This window comes from Pelecanus crispus, chromosome 2 (genome assembly GCF_030463565.1).
Source record: "Pelecanus crispus isolate bPelCri1 chromosome 2, bPelCri1.pri, whole genome shotgun sequence".
Lineage (NCBI taxonomy): Eukaryota > Metazoa > Chordata > Aves > Pelecaniformes > Pelecanidae > Pelecanus > Pelecanus crispus.
Window position 1 is genome coordinate 57312713 of NC_134644.1, and position 17402 is coordinate 57330114.

The 17402-nt window shown below is 41.0% G+C and overlaps 1 protein-coding gene across 1 annotated transcript in view; it reads right to left on the bottom strand.

The window, feature by feature from the left end:
- Positions 1-17402, bottom strand: part of AMPH (amphiphysin) — a 123009-nt gene that overhangs the window by 43666 nt on the left and 61941 nt on the right. The window contains exons 3-4 of the mRNA XM_075705120.1: positions 9006-9060; positions 2194-2288 (exon numbers count right to left, since the gene is read on the bottom strand). Of these exons, the coding sequence (XP_075561235.1) occupies positions 2194-2288; positions 9006-9060 (150 nt within the window). The remainder of the gene's footprint in view (positions 1-2193; positions 2289-9005; positions 9061-17402) is intronic.

A 17402-nucleotide genomic window follows, 5' to 3' on the forward strand; every position in this document is an offset into this window, starting at 1 on the left:
CAGAGAAAAGAAGTAAAACTAAAAATAGAAGAGTGAATAAAATAAAGGAAAAAGTAAAGCAGGTTTCCCATCAATTACAAGGATTTGTAAGCTTAGCTCTGCTTGGTCATTTTTAAAATAAAAACTGTGGAGACCGACCCTAAGAAAGGTCTTTCCATCCCATACTTTTTGTGCCATTAAGGTACACTTGATGAAATGGCCGATGTGCAGACAAGAACTCTGCCTCACACTGCTAGAGAACTGGGATGCCAGATATGAAACATGCCAACATCAGCAGGCAAAATAAACAAAATCCACCCTGCCCCAGGAGCTGCAGTGCTTTTTCCCAGTTCCCTTAGCAGCTCTGGGGACACCCCTTGAAGTTTTCCATTTTTTAAGAACATATTAATGATGCTGATGTGACAAGGGCCCCATGGGGAGCAGGGTGATATTCCTAGCCAGAAGCAAATCCTGTTACATAGAAATACAGCGCTCAAGGTCCCAGGTTCTCAACTGAATGAGTCATTAGCATGTGTTAAACATCCTGATTCCCCTTTTCTTTGCACATTTCAAAAATCACTGAACTCCCTTCTTTGATGCGAGGGAAGCTAAAGGGGGCAAGCACTGCTTTGCAGGCCTGTTACCCTCACCGGGAAGTCCGGAAAGCTATTCCCTAAGTGTTTATACTATCATGAGCTACTATAGGGCATATTATAAATGCTGTGTGATGCCAGCATTCAGTTCATTCATTTCCTACCCTAACAGAGTCCCTAATGAATTATTATAATCTATTACTCATGCTTAAAAGAAATACCTCATTTATTAACACAATATTTAATCACAGAGGTCTGCAGAGCAGCACAGCATTGCAACTGCCAGTCTTGTGCATTTGCCTTTGTATCTTGCTGATACATGTTTTGGGCAAATTAAAATCATGGAGGTTTTCTGAAAGCTAATGGGCTCAAAAAACATTGCTGAAGAGGTCTTTAAGTCATCATCTTTCCTACCATACAGAATAAGGTCATATAGGTGGATCCCTTTTGGAACGATCATTTATATCCTGGACTGCACAAATATATCATTCTTTTTTACTCTGTGTTGAGGGATGCATAAATCTACATTTGTGATTATATAGGGAAAAAGAGCAGAGATTTCATAATGTTGCCCACGAGTCCCTTATTACAAAGACATATCTAACATTTATCCCTATATCTGACAGAGATTAAGAGCCAAATTTTGGTCCTTTCACACACAATTACAAATTTCCAAGTGTAAAATCTAATACTCTACAGATACAAGATGAGGTGCTACAACGAGATGCAGCAGGAGATCTTCCAGCTGTTTAACCTAAAACAATATAAATGGTATGGTATCTTAACTTATACAGTTTGGAAGTTGGGGGCTTTTAAAATGAAGCAGGGAAGGGTAGAGGAAGGCAGCCATAGAGAAGAAAAGCAATCATTACACAGATTTGGGAAGACTGCTCTGTCTTCCAGTTTCTTGTTAGTTTTATTATCCAGGAGGTCTTGCAAACTGAATGCCAGGTGGTTAAAAGCTGCACTGATAACAGTTTGCACCACCAGCACATTTGCTGACAGACTTCCCCCAGAAATAAGGCTCTTTAAGCAGGCAATTCATAGCACCTCAAGTCAAAGTCCTGCAGTGTCCTCGAGAAAAGCCTATTCTTCTCTAATCACTGGAGGAAGCTAAAAAGGCTAAAATGAATAGTTCCCTGCAGCCTAATTTGCCCCGAAATTCCAGATTCTTGTCAGAAAGAGACAAGTACCCCATCAGATATCCTGTTTAGGATATCCTGTTTAGTGCCACTGGCTCAACAGTTGTTATATAGCACACAAGGATAAGCAGATTTGATAATTTTCAACATTCAATTAAATTGAGAATCCCAACTGTAAAACTGCATGTGAGATACTTGTACACACTTGTCAATCAGTTGCTATCAGGATGAATTCTGCTCACACTGACGCTGACCTCAGTGGGAGCTTACATCAGCTAGTTCATAAAATAGACATTGCAAATGTGGCACCTGGTCAGCAGAAGGTGCATTTCACAAGACCAATAATTTCTATGCTCAGAAAACAGGATTTAACAGGCAACAAAGAATTAAGGGAAATTTCAGATGTACACTTCTCCTCAACAGCTCAGATTAATCCATTTGCAGCCAAAATACCTTTTTCCTCTTGCCGCACATCTTACCTCTCCGATCATTTTCACATCTTCTCGTCCGTACCAATCTGGCTCATACACTTCATGAAGAGACTCTGTAAGCTTCTTTGAGGCATCCTGCATCCCTGTAATTAGACAGAGGAACATATAACTGCAAACTACAAGAAACAGTTGCTAAATATCTTTATTTTGACCCACATGTACCCACTATACGATTCCCTCTGGCATGTTTAGAATATTGTTTTCAAGAGCTGAAACAAAACGTTTATTTTCATCCAGCTCCCCCAGGTTAACAAGAAATGTCCCTCACAGAAGGATTAACCCATATTTATATGCAGGAAAAAAGTTTCTATCAGATTAGGGATTCCATTTTCTATTCTGAGCTAAACATATCTGAACATTAATAACATCTCAGAGGGTAGTCCTGCCCACTAAAGACATTTAATACCTAACTGAAAGACTATCACTGAGAAGGCGATCAAATAGAAACCTGCCTTTGGTTATTCTCAGCTCTTGCACCCTACAGAACAGTTTCCTACCTTGTCCATAATGAGTACCATGCCCACCTGTGTGGAAGAGGAGGCATCTCCAGGGTGGCACGGTTATAATAGTAGAGAATTATGGGGATTGCTGGCTATAAAAGTGGACTTAGGAGAAAAGCTAGAATGGATTTGTGCTAACCAAAGAACGGGGGAGGTCGCACACAGGCAAAACATATCTCAGGATTTCTCAGTTTCCTTGTTTTCAAAGATATTTAAGTCGTGGGAGCTTTCACATGTAAAGTGAGTGGTTAAGAAAAAGAAACTTGTTATTCTTGTGCCCACAATAATGATGGTGACCTAAAGGTATGCAAATAATGAAGCAAAGGACTGGCAAGAGCTGAGGCAGTGTCCACAAGTCTAGGGAAAAGAAATGTCTGAACCTGGGGAGAGTGCTGTAACAGACCTGGTTTTATGAAGAATGATTATCTTGTATGCTCACCCAGTAGGTTTAGAATATGTGGAGCCCAGCACTTATTTACACTTGCAGCAGGGTGGTGTCTACAGAGAAGAGGACTGAGCCAAACTGCATCAGTCACCTTTGGAGCTCTTGCTACCACAGATGAAACAAGAACGGGGACTATTGATGGTTATCACTCTGTAATGCACAGAGGAGCTGGCTTAAATGTAAAGTAGCTTCAATGATATTACAAGAAACAGCCTAAATCTATCTTCAGTGAGATCAGTTTGACCCCAGTGAATAAACTACTGCCCTCAGTGAAGGCACCGGAGTTTGCCTTTCCATTTTAATGGAGCACAAATGTATTAGATGTTGAATACAGGTCCGAATCCAGTGAAAACAAAACTGATCTCGCTTAACATGCTAAGAGTCAGTTCATAATCAGTAATTTTAAAATGACAGCTTTATTTCAACTTCTTTGCAAAATCTGAACAACACTGACTGCTAATTTTTTTACCTAGTGTTAACTTTTTTTTTAAAAAAACACATTTTTTCTCCAGCCAAAGTCTGTTTGCTGCAGCATATCTGTGCTGTCTTGAAAATACCTCTAGCGTGATCTTCAGATTTAACTGCTCGGTGGCTTAGTTTAGGAATAACATCAATATTTCTGTTTTCTGTACAAAGAAATGTTTAGGAGTAGAAGAGGAGAATTCACTTGAAACTTAAATGTCTAGAAGAGCAGACTTGACCTAGTCAGTAGCTATGCCATGATGCACTTCAAGTCACACACTTGAGATATGATAGGAAAATAAATGCAATAATGCACACTTCCTAATATAAAAATGGTGGTCTATGGAATGGGTAGGATAGGAAAAACGATACTGAAAAAACCTGAAAGTAGATGGCTGTTCTCAGACCTTGGGTTCAAGGGAGAGAATAAGTACAAAGGAAACCCTGGTGTTCAGAGGGTACAAGCTTTCACCCTTAAATTCAAAGGTGCTGGGCTAAACCAGAATAATTTATCTTATCTCTTCAGGGATTGTCTTCGGGGTGTTTTTTAATGGCAGAGCTCAGCTCCGGTATACCACAAGAACGCATTTCTTCCTTTTCTCCTTTGTGGTCAATGCTTAGGATGATGTATCATTAGCTAAGAAAGAATTTCTGAATAAAGGAGCTTTTTTTTTGCCTAGAATATGCCAGATTACAGTAAAATACAGATGATCTTCACATATTTTTCAAGGCAGGACTCACTTAAAATCTTTAATGCCACTGCAAATTCATCAACTCAGGAGGTAAGGTAAAACCAGCACAGTATCACCATGCTCAAGAAGGCTGCTTCTGTCCACTCAGGGCGAACACACAGACCAGGAAGGTCTGCACATCCCAGCTCATGCTTGATCCTTTCTGATACCTGAACTTCTGTCCTTAAGCATGCCACGTGCTAAACCTCCCACATAAATTCCTGTGGCAGGCACGCTAGCACAGCTGCTCCCTAATCCCTCCTGCAGCTTGCATTCAGCTCAGTCAGACCAGGCTTGGGTAGAGCGCCTTTTCCTATGCAGCCTTTCTTTTTTAAATACTACAGGACTCAGGCATATATCTGCTTAAGAGAATAAGTAAAAGACACAATATCCCACATTTGAGTCATATCAAAGTTGCGCCAACTTTTACAATTGTTTCAGTTCTGAGAATCTGGTAATCCTTCATTCTACCACAACCCGGTAAAAAACATCAATCAAATCCAGCTGCAACATGAGGCAAGTGGACATTACAGTACTTGGCTTCCTCCATCAGGGGCTTCAGTCTGAAATTTCCACAGACCAAGATCATCCGTCCTACTCCCCTAATACTGCAGCTATATTGGCTTTACTGCAATATTCCAAATGAGTGCATAGGTAAACACCAATCTGGTGGCTTCCCATTCTTTTTCATGCCTCTGGGCATAAACTTACAATGTCCAATGATTTTTTATTTGGCTGGTTTTCACATAGAATAATTTCTTATGCACTGATACCTTTTATGCATTATTCAGCACTAAAGTTAAGAGGATTAGTGTCAGCCACAGACTGCAGGCTGTCTCTCTGCTGTTTTTAACTGCTATCACTGAGAAAGATTAATTGTTTAAAGCAAGTCACTAAAGTACTACAAAATGTGAAAAGAATTTTTACTGCTGATGAACAGTTAGACATTTATATTTAATTTGAATTGTTTCATTTAGTACTGCTGCTTCTTGGTAATTGGGTCACTTATTTAATAACTACAAATGCCAAAATAATTTAATCTCTTAGGAAAAAATGATGCTAAATAATCCAGTAATGAAGTTTGAGGCTCTTGCATGAAATCATCCCTCTGTGGGAAACAGCCCCTGTCCCTGGAACCCCAAAGGACTGCTAGAGGCCCCCAGGTTGTAGGGATCCTGGGAGTGGTGGTGCAGAGACAATCCCATTACAGTGCCCTAGAGATGGCAGAGGGTAGGTGACCATTTGCCATCACAATTCCAATGTACTTAAGCTCTCATGGAGATTGAGGCTGGCCTGGGACTCCATGTCAGCTGTAGGACCCATATACCATGCGATTTCCTTACTCCCTGGCAGGGAAATCTAGACTGAATTATGGAGAAAATTCCATTTTCCTGATGGAGTGAGGCACCTTGGTCTGGCTCCTGATATGTAATTATTTGAGTGGGGAAGAGAGCTTCATGGAAGGTTGTCCAGGGAAATTACCTATCCTGCCATAACGGTGGTATCTGGTATTGCTAGTTATCCATTAGAGTTTCCACTGGCATATTTCAATAATTTCGTAATTCATTGCTAAATTTTACAGAAAGATGATGAATAGTTTTATTGCTTCTAAGAAATTACATGATTGGTTCTAAGGTTTGTGTGTCTGGAGGGTATGTGCAGTTCTGTCAGTCACAGAATGATAACTAGGCAGCAAAACTGCTTACAGACCTCCAAACCCTCCCCTTCCCTTCCTGTAGACCAGTTATTACTTGTCACTACATTAAGCCACATGAAAAGTATGGTGCTTCTTTTTCATGATGCAGGATTCCTTTTTGCCTCTGCCACCTTGCCACCTGCGTGCAGATCCAGGTCTGTATCTCCCTATCTCACTGGTACTTGCAAAGAGTTCAGGGTAGAGAATGGGAGGCTGATTTAGGGTTTCTTTAACAATTGACCTATAAACTTGTTTAAGTCACCTACAGCTCTCAAAAGCATAAAAAGGTAAATCACGAAGCAGAGAACCCAGACACATGTTGCCAAGGAGACTGCAAGAGACAGAAGAGAGAGGCGTGAGATGATTATAGCTAGGGGGAATAGCACACAGTCTCGTCAGTACAAACACCACTGATACATACCAGACATTAAACTATCACGCAGGTGAAATAAAACAGCACATAAAAACCATTCACAAGTTCAACAGCTTTACGACATGGTTCCTCTGAGTCCTTGAGTAACCAGCAGTAAAGATCAAGATCCATCTAAGACTAAGAAGCACCCCTGAGCAAACAGAGGAGTCTGAATACAGCAAAAAATCTTTTATATTAAGAATGTGTGATACTAAACCTCAAACTGTCAAATATATTAAAATGAAGGGATAGAGGGTCATAAGAAGGCTCAATTGACCATTCCTTGCTTAAATAGTGCCCAGATCTTGTACTTCCAACTTCCAATATCCAGTCACTCAAAAGTCATGCAGCAAAATGAAACTTATTACTAGAGTTCACAACACACCAGCTTCATATAATGCTTTCAGTTAAAGTTAGCTATCTTGCCAATTCCTGAAACCCTTTAAAATGAACTGCTTTTCTCATACCTGTAAGAGTACAAGGATGTCAAGTGCATTATTTTCCAATGATATGACCACCCTTTTTCCCTGCAAAATGAGCCCCTGATGACAGCATGCCTCTGAGGCTCACACGTCCTAGGTGCAGAAATCCCACTCCAGTGGCTAAATTCAGGGGTTCCCACCGTTTTGTGCATAGCCACCACAAAATGTTTTAACAATGGCAGTCCTTCAAAGAATAGCAACAAAGAGGCTGTAGCAGTTACTGGATTTGCTTCTACCGTTCAAAACCTGGAAGGGCGTTTGCCACTGCTGAGCTTGTCAGCTTTGGGGAAGCACCAGCCAGAGCTGTGTTTGTGGACTACTGTCTTGGGCTGTCCTCCCACTCCACAGCATGAAGGTGTGCCAACAGATGTGCCAATGATGCCCACTGGTGGCTTGCTAGCTTTGGAGAATAACATTTTTAAGGCTTTTGCAAGCTGCTTATGACTGGGTCTTTTTTGAGACATGAAGATACTGAGGTGTTAGCAAACACTTTTCATTCTCAGTAAGAAAGTCAGTCCAAATTATTTTCAAATATGGACTCACAGGCTGCAACAAGACAAAGACGCTGAACAGAAAACCATGGCTAAAAAGCCAAAAGTTGCACAATGAAAAATTTCACACCAAGTTAAAAACAAAACTCAGTGCAAAGAGTAGCCCACTAGACAATAAACCAGCAAAAGGACCACAAATGCACAAAGTACTAGGAAAAGGAAAGAGAGAAAGAGAGAAAGAAAATGAAACATGGAGAGGAGGATTGTTGTCACCAACACAGAAATCAAAGCAGCATGTAAACAGTCAGCCTACGTGACAGAAAAGCCATCTGGCCAACAAACAGCCTCATCACGCTGCTTCTGAGTATCCATCTGATAATGGGTGTGGGGAAGGGATGACTGAAAAATAAGAATGTAAAATCAGCATCCAATGGATCCCCAAAAAATGACCAATGTTGAAATTTCCTTTAAGAACAAAAGACATTGTTCAAATCCCTAAAAGGAAAAATACCTCTTGTCTGGTACAGGATTTTCCTTGCCCAGCCCATCCAGCAAATAATAGATAGTCAAAGACATTAAGCTACTGCTTTGCTCACTATTTTATAATTCCCATCAAAAAGAGGTTTCTTTCCTGCCTGTCAACAGCTGCTGAAGCTTTATTAATTGACACAGTGATTTCCAGGGATGTTAATACTGGTTTGTAACATTTTCCCTACTGGACTGGAGCCAGGTTAAAAACATACACACGTATACACACACACACACATTATATATTTATCACATATATATATATTTATCACATATATGCATATTTATCTCAAGAAGCCATTACTGTCTCTCTGCCAGTCGCCAACTCTTATTCCCTTCCCCTTAGCACCTGGCCTCCAGCTCCTCCAAAGAGAGCTGCATGAGAAAGAGAACATTCTGTGTATGGTGCTAAGTTGAGGGTGCTGGATTTACAAATATCCAGTAGGATTTAAATAGCTGTTCACTTAATCTCTGATATTTAAGCGCTGACCAGTGAGCTTCTGCTACTTGGATTTTCAATGTAGTATTGAAACAGATCACATTTGAGTTTTAAACTTAAAAAAAAATGGATTAAGCAGGCAGAAATACACGAGAAATCACGTCATCGCAGGGAGTGTGGTTTTGGAGGGAGGAAATCATCGTCCAGCTAGTAATACCTGGAATGTTACAGTTGTGGAGGTCAAGCAATCCCTTGCCTTGCATGGGGTATTTCATATTCTAGTATTTGCAAAGACAAGTAACAAGATGAGTAGATTTTGTGGGTGCTCAAAATGCATGCAATGTGAGAATCTGGGCAGCAGTCCTGCACACGAAGGACAGCCAAGGATGAACTGTGCATGCAAGACTGTACACACATGAGTTGACATCGAAGGTGCGGAACCCCTACAAACAGGCTCAAAGATCCTATGCCAGATCCAAAGCAAAAATGTGGAGTACTAATGACAAAAGCAGAATTACTTGTATTTGTCTTTGTATACTTTAAACAAGCCTACTTGTCTCAATTTTTTAAAAAAGTTTGCTTTATGAAAACATGACGTAAAACTTAAAAATCACCTTTGATGGCTGCTAAATATCCTCTCAGTTCTCTCTGGAGCCTGGAACCCTCTGCCTGGAAAAGAAAATAAAAAAAAAGCAAGGAAGTGAAAACACATTTCAGTTACGTTATTGAAAACACATTTCAGTTATATTTTATGCCTTAAAACATGCATACAGTATGTCAAACTTAACAACAAAAAGCTATTTCAGGAGCTATCTTATTTATAGCGTCACATGTTGCAAGCATGCCCAGGTTCATACAGAAAAGTTGGCCTGGCCAAGATGCTATGCGTAAGTGTACTCTCTAGGCTAAAATTTCTGGTTTTATTTTATCAGTCAACTGCACAGGGAAGAATTCCAGCCAAAGAAAGACAGGTATATTTTACAGCCAAGGTCCAGTTCAAGTCAGCCTGGCCAATGTCCTAACCTGAAAGACAAAGAAGTAAAATCATCTCCACTTAAAACCACTCAAATGAGGCCAGTCTAGTCTTACAGAAAATCCATGCCCTTACATAAATGGCTTACTACTTTTGCAAACATTTTCCCAAGTATTTTAACATTTTAATATTTTGCAAGCAAATAACTTCTAAAAACCAATAGCATTAGTTATTTTGTTTAGCTTGGCTAGTGCATCTTGCAGTCTGCTGTGAAATCTCAACTGTTTCTTTGGCAAATACATCAAAATGATCTTTCTTTATATCTTATACCAACAGCCTTTGAAAAACTCAGGACAGACAAAACAAAACAGGTTGCTTTGCTTTACCTCTGACTGTATCACAAGTTGGACTTCACAGCCCCTAGGATTTGCAATAAAATCTGTGCTATACTACAGCACATACCTTATTGCTAAAAAGCTGTTGTCCAGGACACTTTCAATAGCCTGAAGATTTTGGAAACACTCCACATTTATCAGTTCCAAATATCCTTCAAATTACTTATTTAAGCAGTTGGAAACTATAGGAATATCAGCTTGCAGTCACATTTTCTCACATACAGCTACACCATATGGAAAAATCAGCTGCAAAATATGACTGACTGCTTTAGAGTTTTTCTCATATTTTTCATGTGAAAGTTAGACCCCAAAAGGCTGCATGTGTGAATACTTTAGAAGGCAGTCTCAACTGGTATAAGCTGTTGTAACTCCACTTAAGTCAAAGGACTTCTGATGTCAGCAAAGGATTTGCCATCAGCAGCAGTGATGTTCAGAGCATTCAGACACTGAGGATCACAAGAAATTCAGGTTGAAAGGGACCATCTGGAGCTTAGAATCCATCTACCTGCAGCCACGTTAAATCCAAACAGTGGTTCTCAAAAAATACTCACTTGCCTCCCCAGTACACACACTTGCAGATTACATCCATCAAACTCACCTGCCTCTCGCAGCTCCCTGCAGGGAACAGGAGGCTTTTAGAACTGGATCAAAAGCCCCCAAATTGCAATGCACCATAAGAAGAGAATAACTGTTTTAAGGTCCTGGAAATATTAAAGAATTTAGAAGGTAAAAATGCCTGAGTGGGCAGACTGAATTCACTTTATGGATTCAATGACCTGAAGGTTGCTTTGGCACTAATTTGATCTGAAGCAAAACTCCTTTTTGAACCTAAATCCGTTAATCAACTAAATTCTGAGCACAGGAATAGACCCACCAGGGTGATACCTGAGAAGCTGCTGAGCAACAGCAAGAGCACGGCAGCATTAGACCACCAATTTGTCTCTGGTTTGGGACCATATCTGATGCTCCAGGGAAAGGCAAATCCTTCCCTTGGTTCAGTATCAAAGTTACATATCAAAACAGGAGCCAGACAGGCACCGGTTGAGTAATCAGTGGATTAAACCTCAGACTTAATTACTTACAACACAATAGAAAGTTCTGAAAGTAGTGGTAGCTTGATGTTGTGTCCCCTAAGAAAATATATACATGTACATCTTCATACTATTTAGTACAAAGTACCACCCTAACACATCATAACAACACATTTTATTGTCCTACATAACACAGTAGCATCCTAACACTTCAGAAGCCAACTTTTTCTACTTCTTTCCATGCTAGAATGGGAGGTAGAGAGATGACAGAAGTTGCCAGCTTTCCATGGAGCAAGGCATTAAGTGAACCACACTGCCACAGAGGAAAGGAGATTGAACCCGGGGCAGAATTTCTCACTCTAAGATCTGAAGAGGAGTACCGGTAAACATGCAGCAGAAAAAGGAGGGAAGTTCCCCTTCTATGTATGCCAGTCTCCTCCTGGGAGGATCCCTTGTACTCTGAGAAGCTACATGAAGGTATAGAAATTATCTTTCCAATTCATGTCTTCTTTGGCCTGAGTGCTTAGTACAGCCTCTTAGCTTGTAGTGAAAATGGGAAGTAGATACTCACAGCAACTCAATTCTTCATTGTGGTCTAGCTGAACAGGTGCCCATATAATAACAATTTTTAGTTACTGAAGAATTTCTGGTATTTCAGAAGCAGCATTGCTGGCTCCGCACACCTTGTAAACCACGGCAAGTCATAGTGGTTTTAAAAAGCACTGCTTTTAAGATTGCCATATATTTAATATTCCCCCTTCTCGATGCTTATTGATACACTTTTTCTCCTTTCTGGTCTATCAGGTGAAAGCATCTGGTGGCTCTGAAACCACTGCTCCAAGTATCTTTATTAAGGCCATCAATTTGGTTAATTGAGATGCAACTTCTTGAAGGAGAATGAAAAGTAGCTGTCATTTTGCAGATGTTGTGCTCCTCTGAAATGAGATTTCCCAAGAGAGCACTGATGCTTCCTTTATCATTTCATAATTTCTTTTATTTGTTCTACATGAGGCAGCAAAATGAGTCAGAGTTTCATAATATGCAAGAAAATTCCAGAGAGAAATCTCAACAGCATACTTAATAGCAAACTTCTCGCAATCAGGTTGTTTGGTAACAGCGGACATGTTCTCAGCAGACTCCAGCACCAGAAATCACTCTCTTAGCTCACCTGGCCAAACTTAACATCCAAATTTCCAGAAATCTGTCAGGCAATCCTGTTAAACTGCACATAAGAGCAAGGAGGCATGCTAACAACCCAAAACAACATCCCTCACTAGGAAAATTGGTACAGGTCTCCACAGTGATGTCCCAAACAACAACGAGTTACTCTGAACACTGTAGCAGACAGTCAGTGCCTCTGTCGGCTCCCCTTTTATATTTTCTGGTCTTACTACATGGTCAGCATTATGTAGCCAGTAAAGACATATGCACCCAGTGAGATAAGGAGACTCAGTGTTTCAGGATCTTGTCATCTACAGACACAGGTCTTACACACCTTTACAGCAGCATTAAGTCTTTTCAGTACTACTGATTCTTGTGTATGGTTAGTTTTGGTTTTCTTTTTAAAGAATAGTATTTAAGCATGTCTTAGCACTGGAATTAAGACAAAGAGATCACAGTTGGCTGGAAGACTGACGTGACCTACAAAAACTTAATGATTAAAACCATAAAAAACATAGTTTGTGTCTTACCAGCTTTTGCTTCCTGATGCATTAGAAAAATCATTGCTTCCACTCAGAAATTAAAGGCCACCTTGCCTCTATGAAAGCTGGAACTGGATGACCTATTTGCCAGGCATCATTTATTCACAGCTTTCCAGGAAGAACAGAAGAGTTTGATTTTTCTGTCACATCACATACAGGATGTAAATACAATACATCTTCATAGGAAAGGTCAGCACAGCATGTGCTTGATACCAAAAACAAATAAATCACTCTGCTTTTGCGAGAGTCAAGAGCACTGTCAATGCTGAACCCCGAGCACAGGTTAATTAATAACCTGCCCCATAGAAATGCAAACCAGATAATTATTAATGCAGCTCTAAGTCTAATACTGGAATTTTGTCATTCCATCACTAACGCATCAGGGAAATAGCTCAAAATAAAGCATTTTCTGTGTCACCTGGAAGACATCCTTTATTGTAATGTGCAGTTATTAGCCACAATGTAAAGCAGCACTGTCTCTCTGTTTGCAAACACTTTAGGTAGTATTTACTGGTAGGTCTTTTAGGGAACTCAGAAGTATGAATGCATAAGACTACTGCATTAAGTGAAGAGGCTATTGGGACAAATCCATAATTCAGTATGAAATAGAGCTGCGTACCAGAGTACCCTATTTTACCATTTCTCAGTCTCCTTATAGTTCCTAGAACTGTCTCCCAAATTTTGGAATCTTTTTCTTAAAGAAATACATTTCTTCTTTTCTCTTTCTACAAGCTGCAAGAGACTTGGGTTTTGAATTAGTTGTCTAGTGCCTCACTTGAAAGAAATTGGGTTTGCAACCTTCTCTGGAAACACAGAGGTTTTTGGCATCCCAGTACCTACCAAGAGAGCACCAGATTGGTAGTCCAGCCACTAAGAAGGCTCAAGAGTAAGAATGTCATCGCTCTGGTTATTAAGTAATGTGATGAGTTCAAGTAAACTGCATCAAATCAAACAGGCTCCTCAGACAATTTCGACTAATCCAAAAAGTACGAACTCTAAAAGTAAGAGCAGCAAGCTCTGCCCCACATTAGTAGTGACTCCCAGTAGCCGGATCAGAAAGCTCTGCGCCTGCAGCAATGCTTAACTAACTAACCCTTTTACTGAACCAACAGTCTCTGTTTCAGATAAGGACTGAACAGAAAATACTTGGCACCCTCCTTAAACGAAATCCCAACCTTATTGCCTCACAACTAAACCTCTCTCCCCAAGCTAGGATCCTACCTTCATTACCTATTACATCTTCCTACAAGAACACTCATGTCCTCAAAGTAGGGCCCAGACTAATGATTTTAATGAAAATTTGGGGTTTGCAAAGACAGCAAGTGCAGAGTCTACAAGTCTATGGCTAAAAGTAATCTATACATATTAAGTGTGAAGCTAGAATTTCTGAACATATACTTGGCCTCTGTTTATGCCTATAGCTGCATATTCATAACTATATTCTTAAGTAACATATATAAGCCATGTATTAACAGGTCTGGTAGAAAACTGTCCAGAACTGTTTGTTGTGAGCTGGGTCATGTTCAGTCCGTGTGTTAAATTCCAGACCTGGCCTGGGAACTATACCCAGGGCCAGTTATCCCAAAGGGCTCCTGAAGAAACATATACCTGTTTGCTTTAAAAATAGTCAGAAATAACTTGATCATTCAACTGCACTGCCCAGGAGAAAACAATTAGCACAGTTACTAAAGCTGCAGAGACATAATAGTTTATATCCAAGGGGCAATCAAAACCAGCCCAGTGTGACAACAGTTTAGACTTTATATTTGGAGCGATCAATGGGTAGAATCAAAAAAGCAAAACATCGGATCAGTGCTCTCTCCTTCGAATTGAGGAATTAATTGGAATGGATCTGGGCTGTTTCTGCAGAGATAATTTTGTAGCATAAAAGAGAGGACCTCACCTTCCTGGGTATCCTGCCTGATTGGAAATCAGTGAGGTTCGGATGAGATATAAAGGCACACTGTCTCTTCTAATTCTGGGAAAAATGGCCCCTCAGACATAAGATAATTATTAAACATACATTTCAGGATGAAATGGTAATCAGCAGAGAACCCCCTCCCATAGCCTCCAGAATACTCTGCACATTGTATTGCTTGTATTTGGCTTAGGGGTCATCCAGTATCTGAAGTATGCTTTGGGACTGCCCCTGAAAAGATGCCTGTCAGATGTAGTCCCTCTGAATGCAACTGCTTCGTGGCGTGCAGAAAAGAAGCTCCCTCCCCCTAGGCTCGATTGTGCTTTCCTGTGTCTGGCTTACTTCAGAGTATCTATCAGGGACAGCGTGTGGCATCAACTTTGTTTAGTTAAAGAAGTCTCACAAGCTTCAAGAATCCCCTGCAGTTTAGTATGGGATTTCACAGACAACCAAGGAAATCTGGGTATCAGCTAAGGGAAAACAGTGTCTCCCAGTCAGAGTAATTTTAATGCTCACACTTTTTGTTTATTGCCTGGATTCTTTTCTCCATCTCAAGCCTATCCACAAGATCAGTAAAATAAGGGGTCTAAGGGGAGGACGTAAGGTAGGTTTAAAGATGGTCACATAGATATGTGACCTAAGAATTCCCATAGGAAAGAAGGTGTTGCAAAACACATTGAATTTCACGGGATTACAATACATATTGAAGCTCCCCTTCTTCATCATGTCCTTCATTCAACTCCAGATTAAGACACCTATGACCATCTACATGACTTGGGTGCCTCTCCTTCTCTTAGAGCCAATGTAGATCTCTTCAGTGCAACCTGTGGAGTCAGAAGGGCAATTAAGAAAACTCTAAAGCCAAAACCATTCACTTGGCACAGCTGTCTAGTGCTTTTTGTGATACCCTGCAAGACATCCACAAATGGCAAACACAACCTGTCGTAAGGGACCTGCCAGCTCTGTTGAATGGCGTTTGGAAGCTGGGGAGGACACACGAGGGCCTCACAAGTGGCAACAGATGCCAACATTTAGACAACTGACTCACAACCCTCACAGCAGCTGCTCAGCTCAGTTGGTGGGGCTGTGCCAGGAGCCACGAGCGACCACAGCACAAGCCATGCCCTCACTGACGGGTGCCACCCTGCAGGATCTGTGCCAGGCAGGCAGAGCCGGGGGCTGGTTTAGGGCTTCACCGACATCCCCTGACTTCGCAAGGGTTTGAACCAGGTCCAGGGTCTGTCTGGGAGATCCAGATGGGAGCAGCAGGAGATGCAGCTGAAGCATGGGTCCCCTAGGCATGCAGACCTGCACACCTATGACATGGCTCAGGGAGGGACTGCGTGCCCAGGGCTGAGCTAAAATGGGACTCCTAGGCCCATGTGCAGGGTTAAGGGTCCCAGATGGGGCTGATCAGAGCCATTAAGGCCTACAGATGCCCCCAGGTGACTGATGGGTTCCTGTCTTGGCCTGCCAGACCACACTGCCCAGTTCAGCACAAGCATCTGGAAACACCCAACTGAAACACAGACACCCTCGTTCAGGTGTTGCAATCTGGAACCAGATGACCCTCCAGGGGCAGGGTTCAGATTCCAAAACATGTGTCTGTTGCCTCTGGAGATGCTGTGTCGTGCTCAAGAGGACCAGGGAGCCAGCAGGTATGACGCGGACTGCAGGCAGAGCCATGTGCTTCTGTTTGGAGAAACCCCTGGGGGCCAGGTGAGGCATTGCGAGGCTCATCTGGTGCCTATGTGTAGGTGGTGAATCTCATCTTTGGTGTCTTAGGTCGTTAATGAATTGTAAGAAATCAGTGGCCTGTCTGACACAAAAAGAGCACTTCAATGAATGTTAATTGTCCCACAGAACAACTTTAAGTCAATGTCATGCCACAGCTGTAAGGCAGGTAAGCATGTTTGTGTGACATGAAGACCTAGCCAGGCTGATACTTTTCAGGACCCCTAAAAATTACACCCAATAAGCAGCTCTTACTGCGAGGCACACATTAAGTAAAGCAGTCCACAGAAGCAAGTTCTGCTTACTCAACAACAGAAAAAAAAAAAAAAAAAAAAAAGGCTCTTCATTTTCACCTTATTCTATAAACTAGTAACAACAGCACTTGACATTTTACTTTATTCTGACAACACGTCATGGGCAGCTGCTTTTGTAGTAGCAACTGGTGTATCTGTGTGTACAGTGTACATATACAATACCTAATGGTTTTAAACATTAAAATACATTTTAATTGTAGTCTGTAAAATAAAAGAAGTCTCATAACTACATATGGGAAAAAAAAGATATAAATATGCATAGACATGAAATAGAATATTGACCTTTTACAAAAATGAAGCAAGCACTGAGAGTCCTTAAGATATACTTGCGGATAAGGGAATTGCTACTTTACTTCCTGTCAAAAAAAGAAAGTGTAAGATACAGTTGCTTGAACAACAGAATAGAGATGGAATTTCACGTAAAACCCCAACGGACTTGATATTTTCACAGTGGAGAAATACGCAGGAATTGTCTCTTTTTTCCCTCTCTCTGAACTTCAGGGTCGATTAAAAGGCTGAGCACATCCACAATTAGCTGTGCAAAGAGAAACGTCTGAGCCTCAAGAAATTTCTTGCAATACACTGAGTATCTGTGTCATATATGAGTTTATATATGTTTTGTTTGTTCCACAAGTTTTGATTTAGAGTGGCAATTTCCAGTTTACAGCTTAAGTGGAAGGTGAATAACAGCTGTATTCACTGTTAAAAAGCAAAATGTTTTCCTGTTGGTTTCAGCTGCAGCAGCTTCTGATAGGGAAAGTCCTGAGGCTCTGCAAAGCCACTGTGCTCTGTTCTCTCCAGACATGGGATGACTCAGTTTCTCCATGGTGATTCATCTGGATAATTCAACTCTGGGTTGTCAAGTCCAGAAGGGGCTCTTATCCAGCTGTATTCAGAAAAAGATGGGAACGGATCACTGGGGAGCCTAAATGAGCTTTTCCTA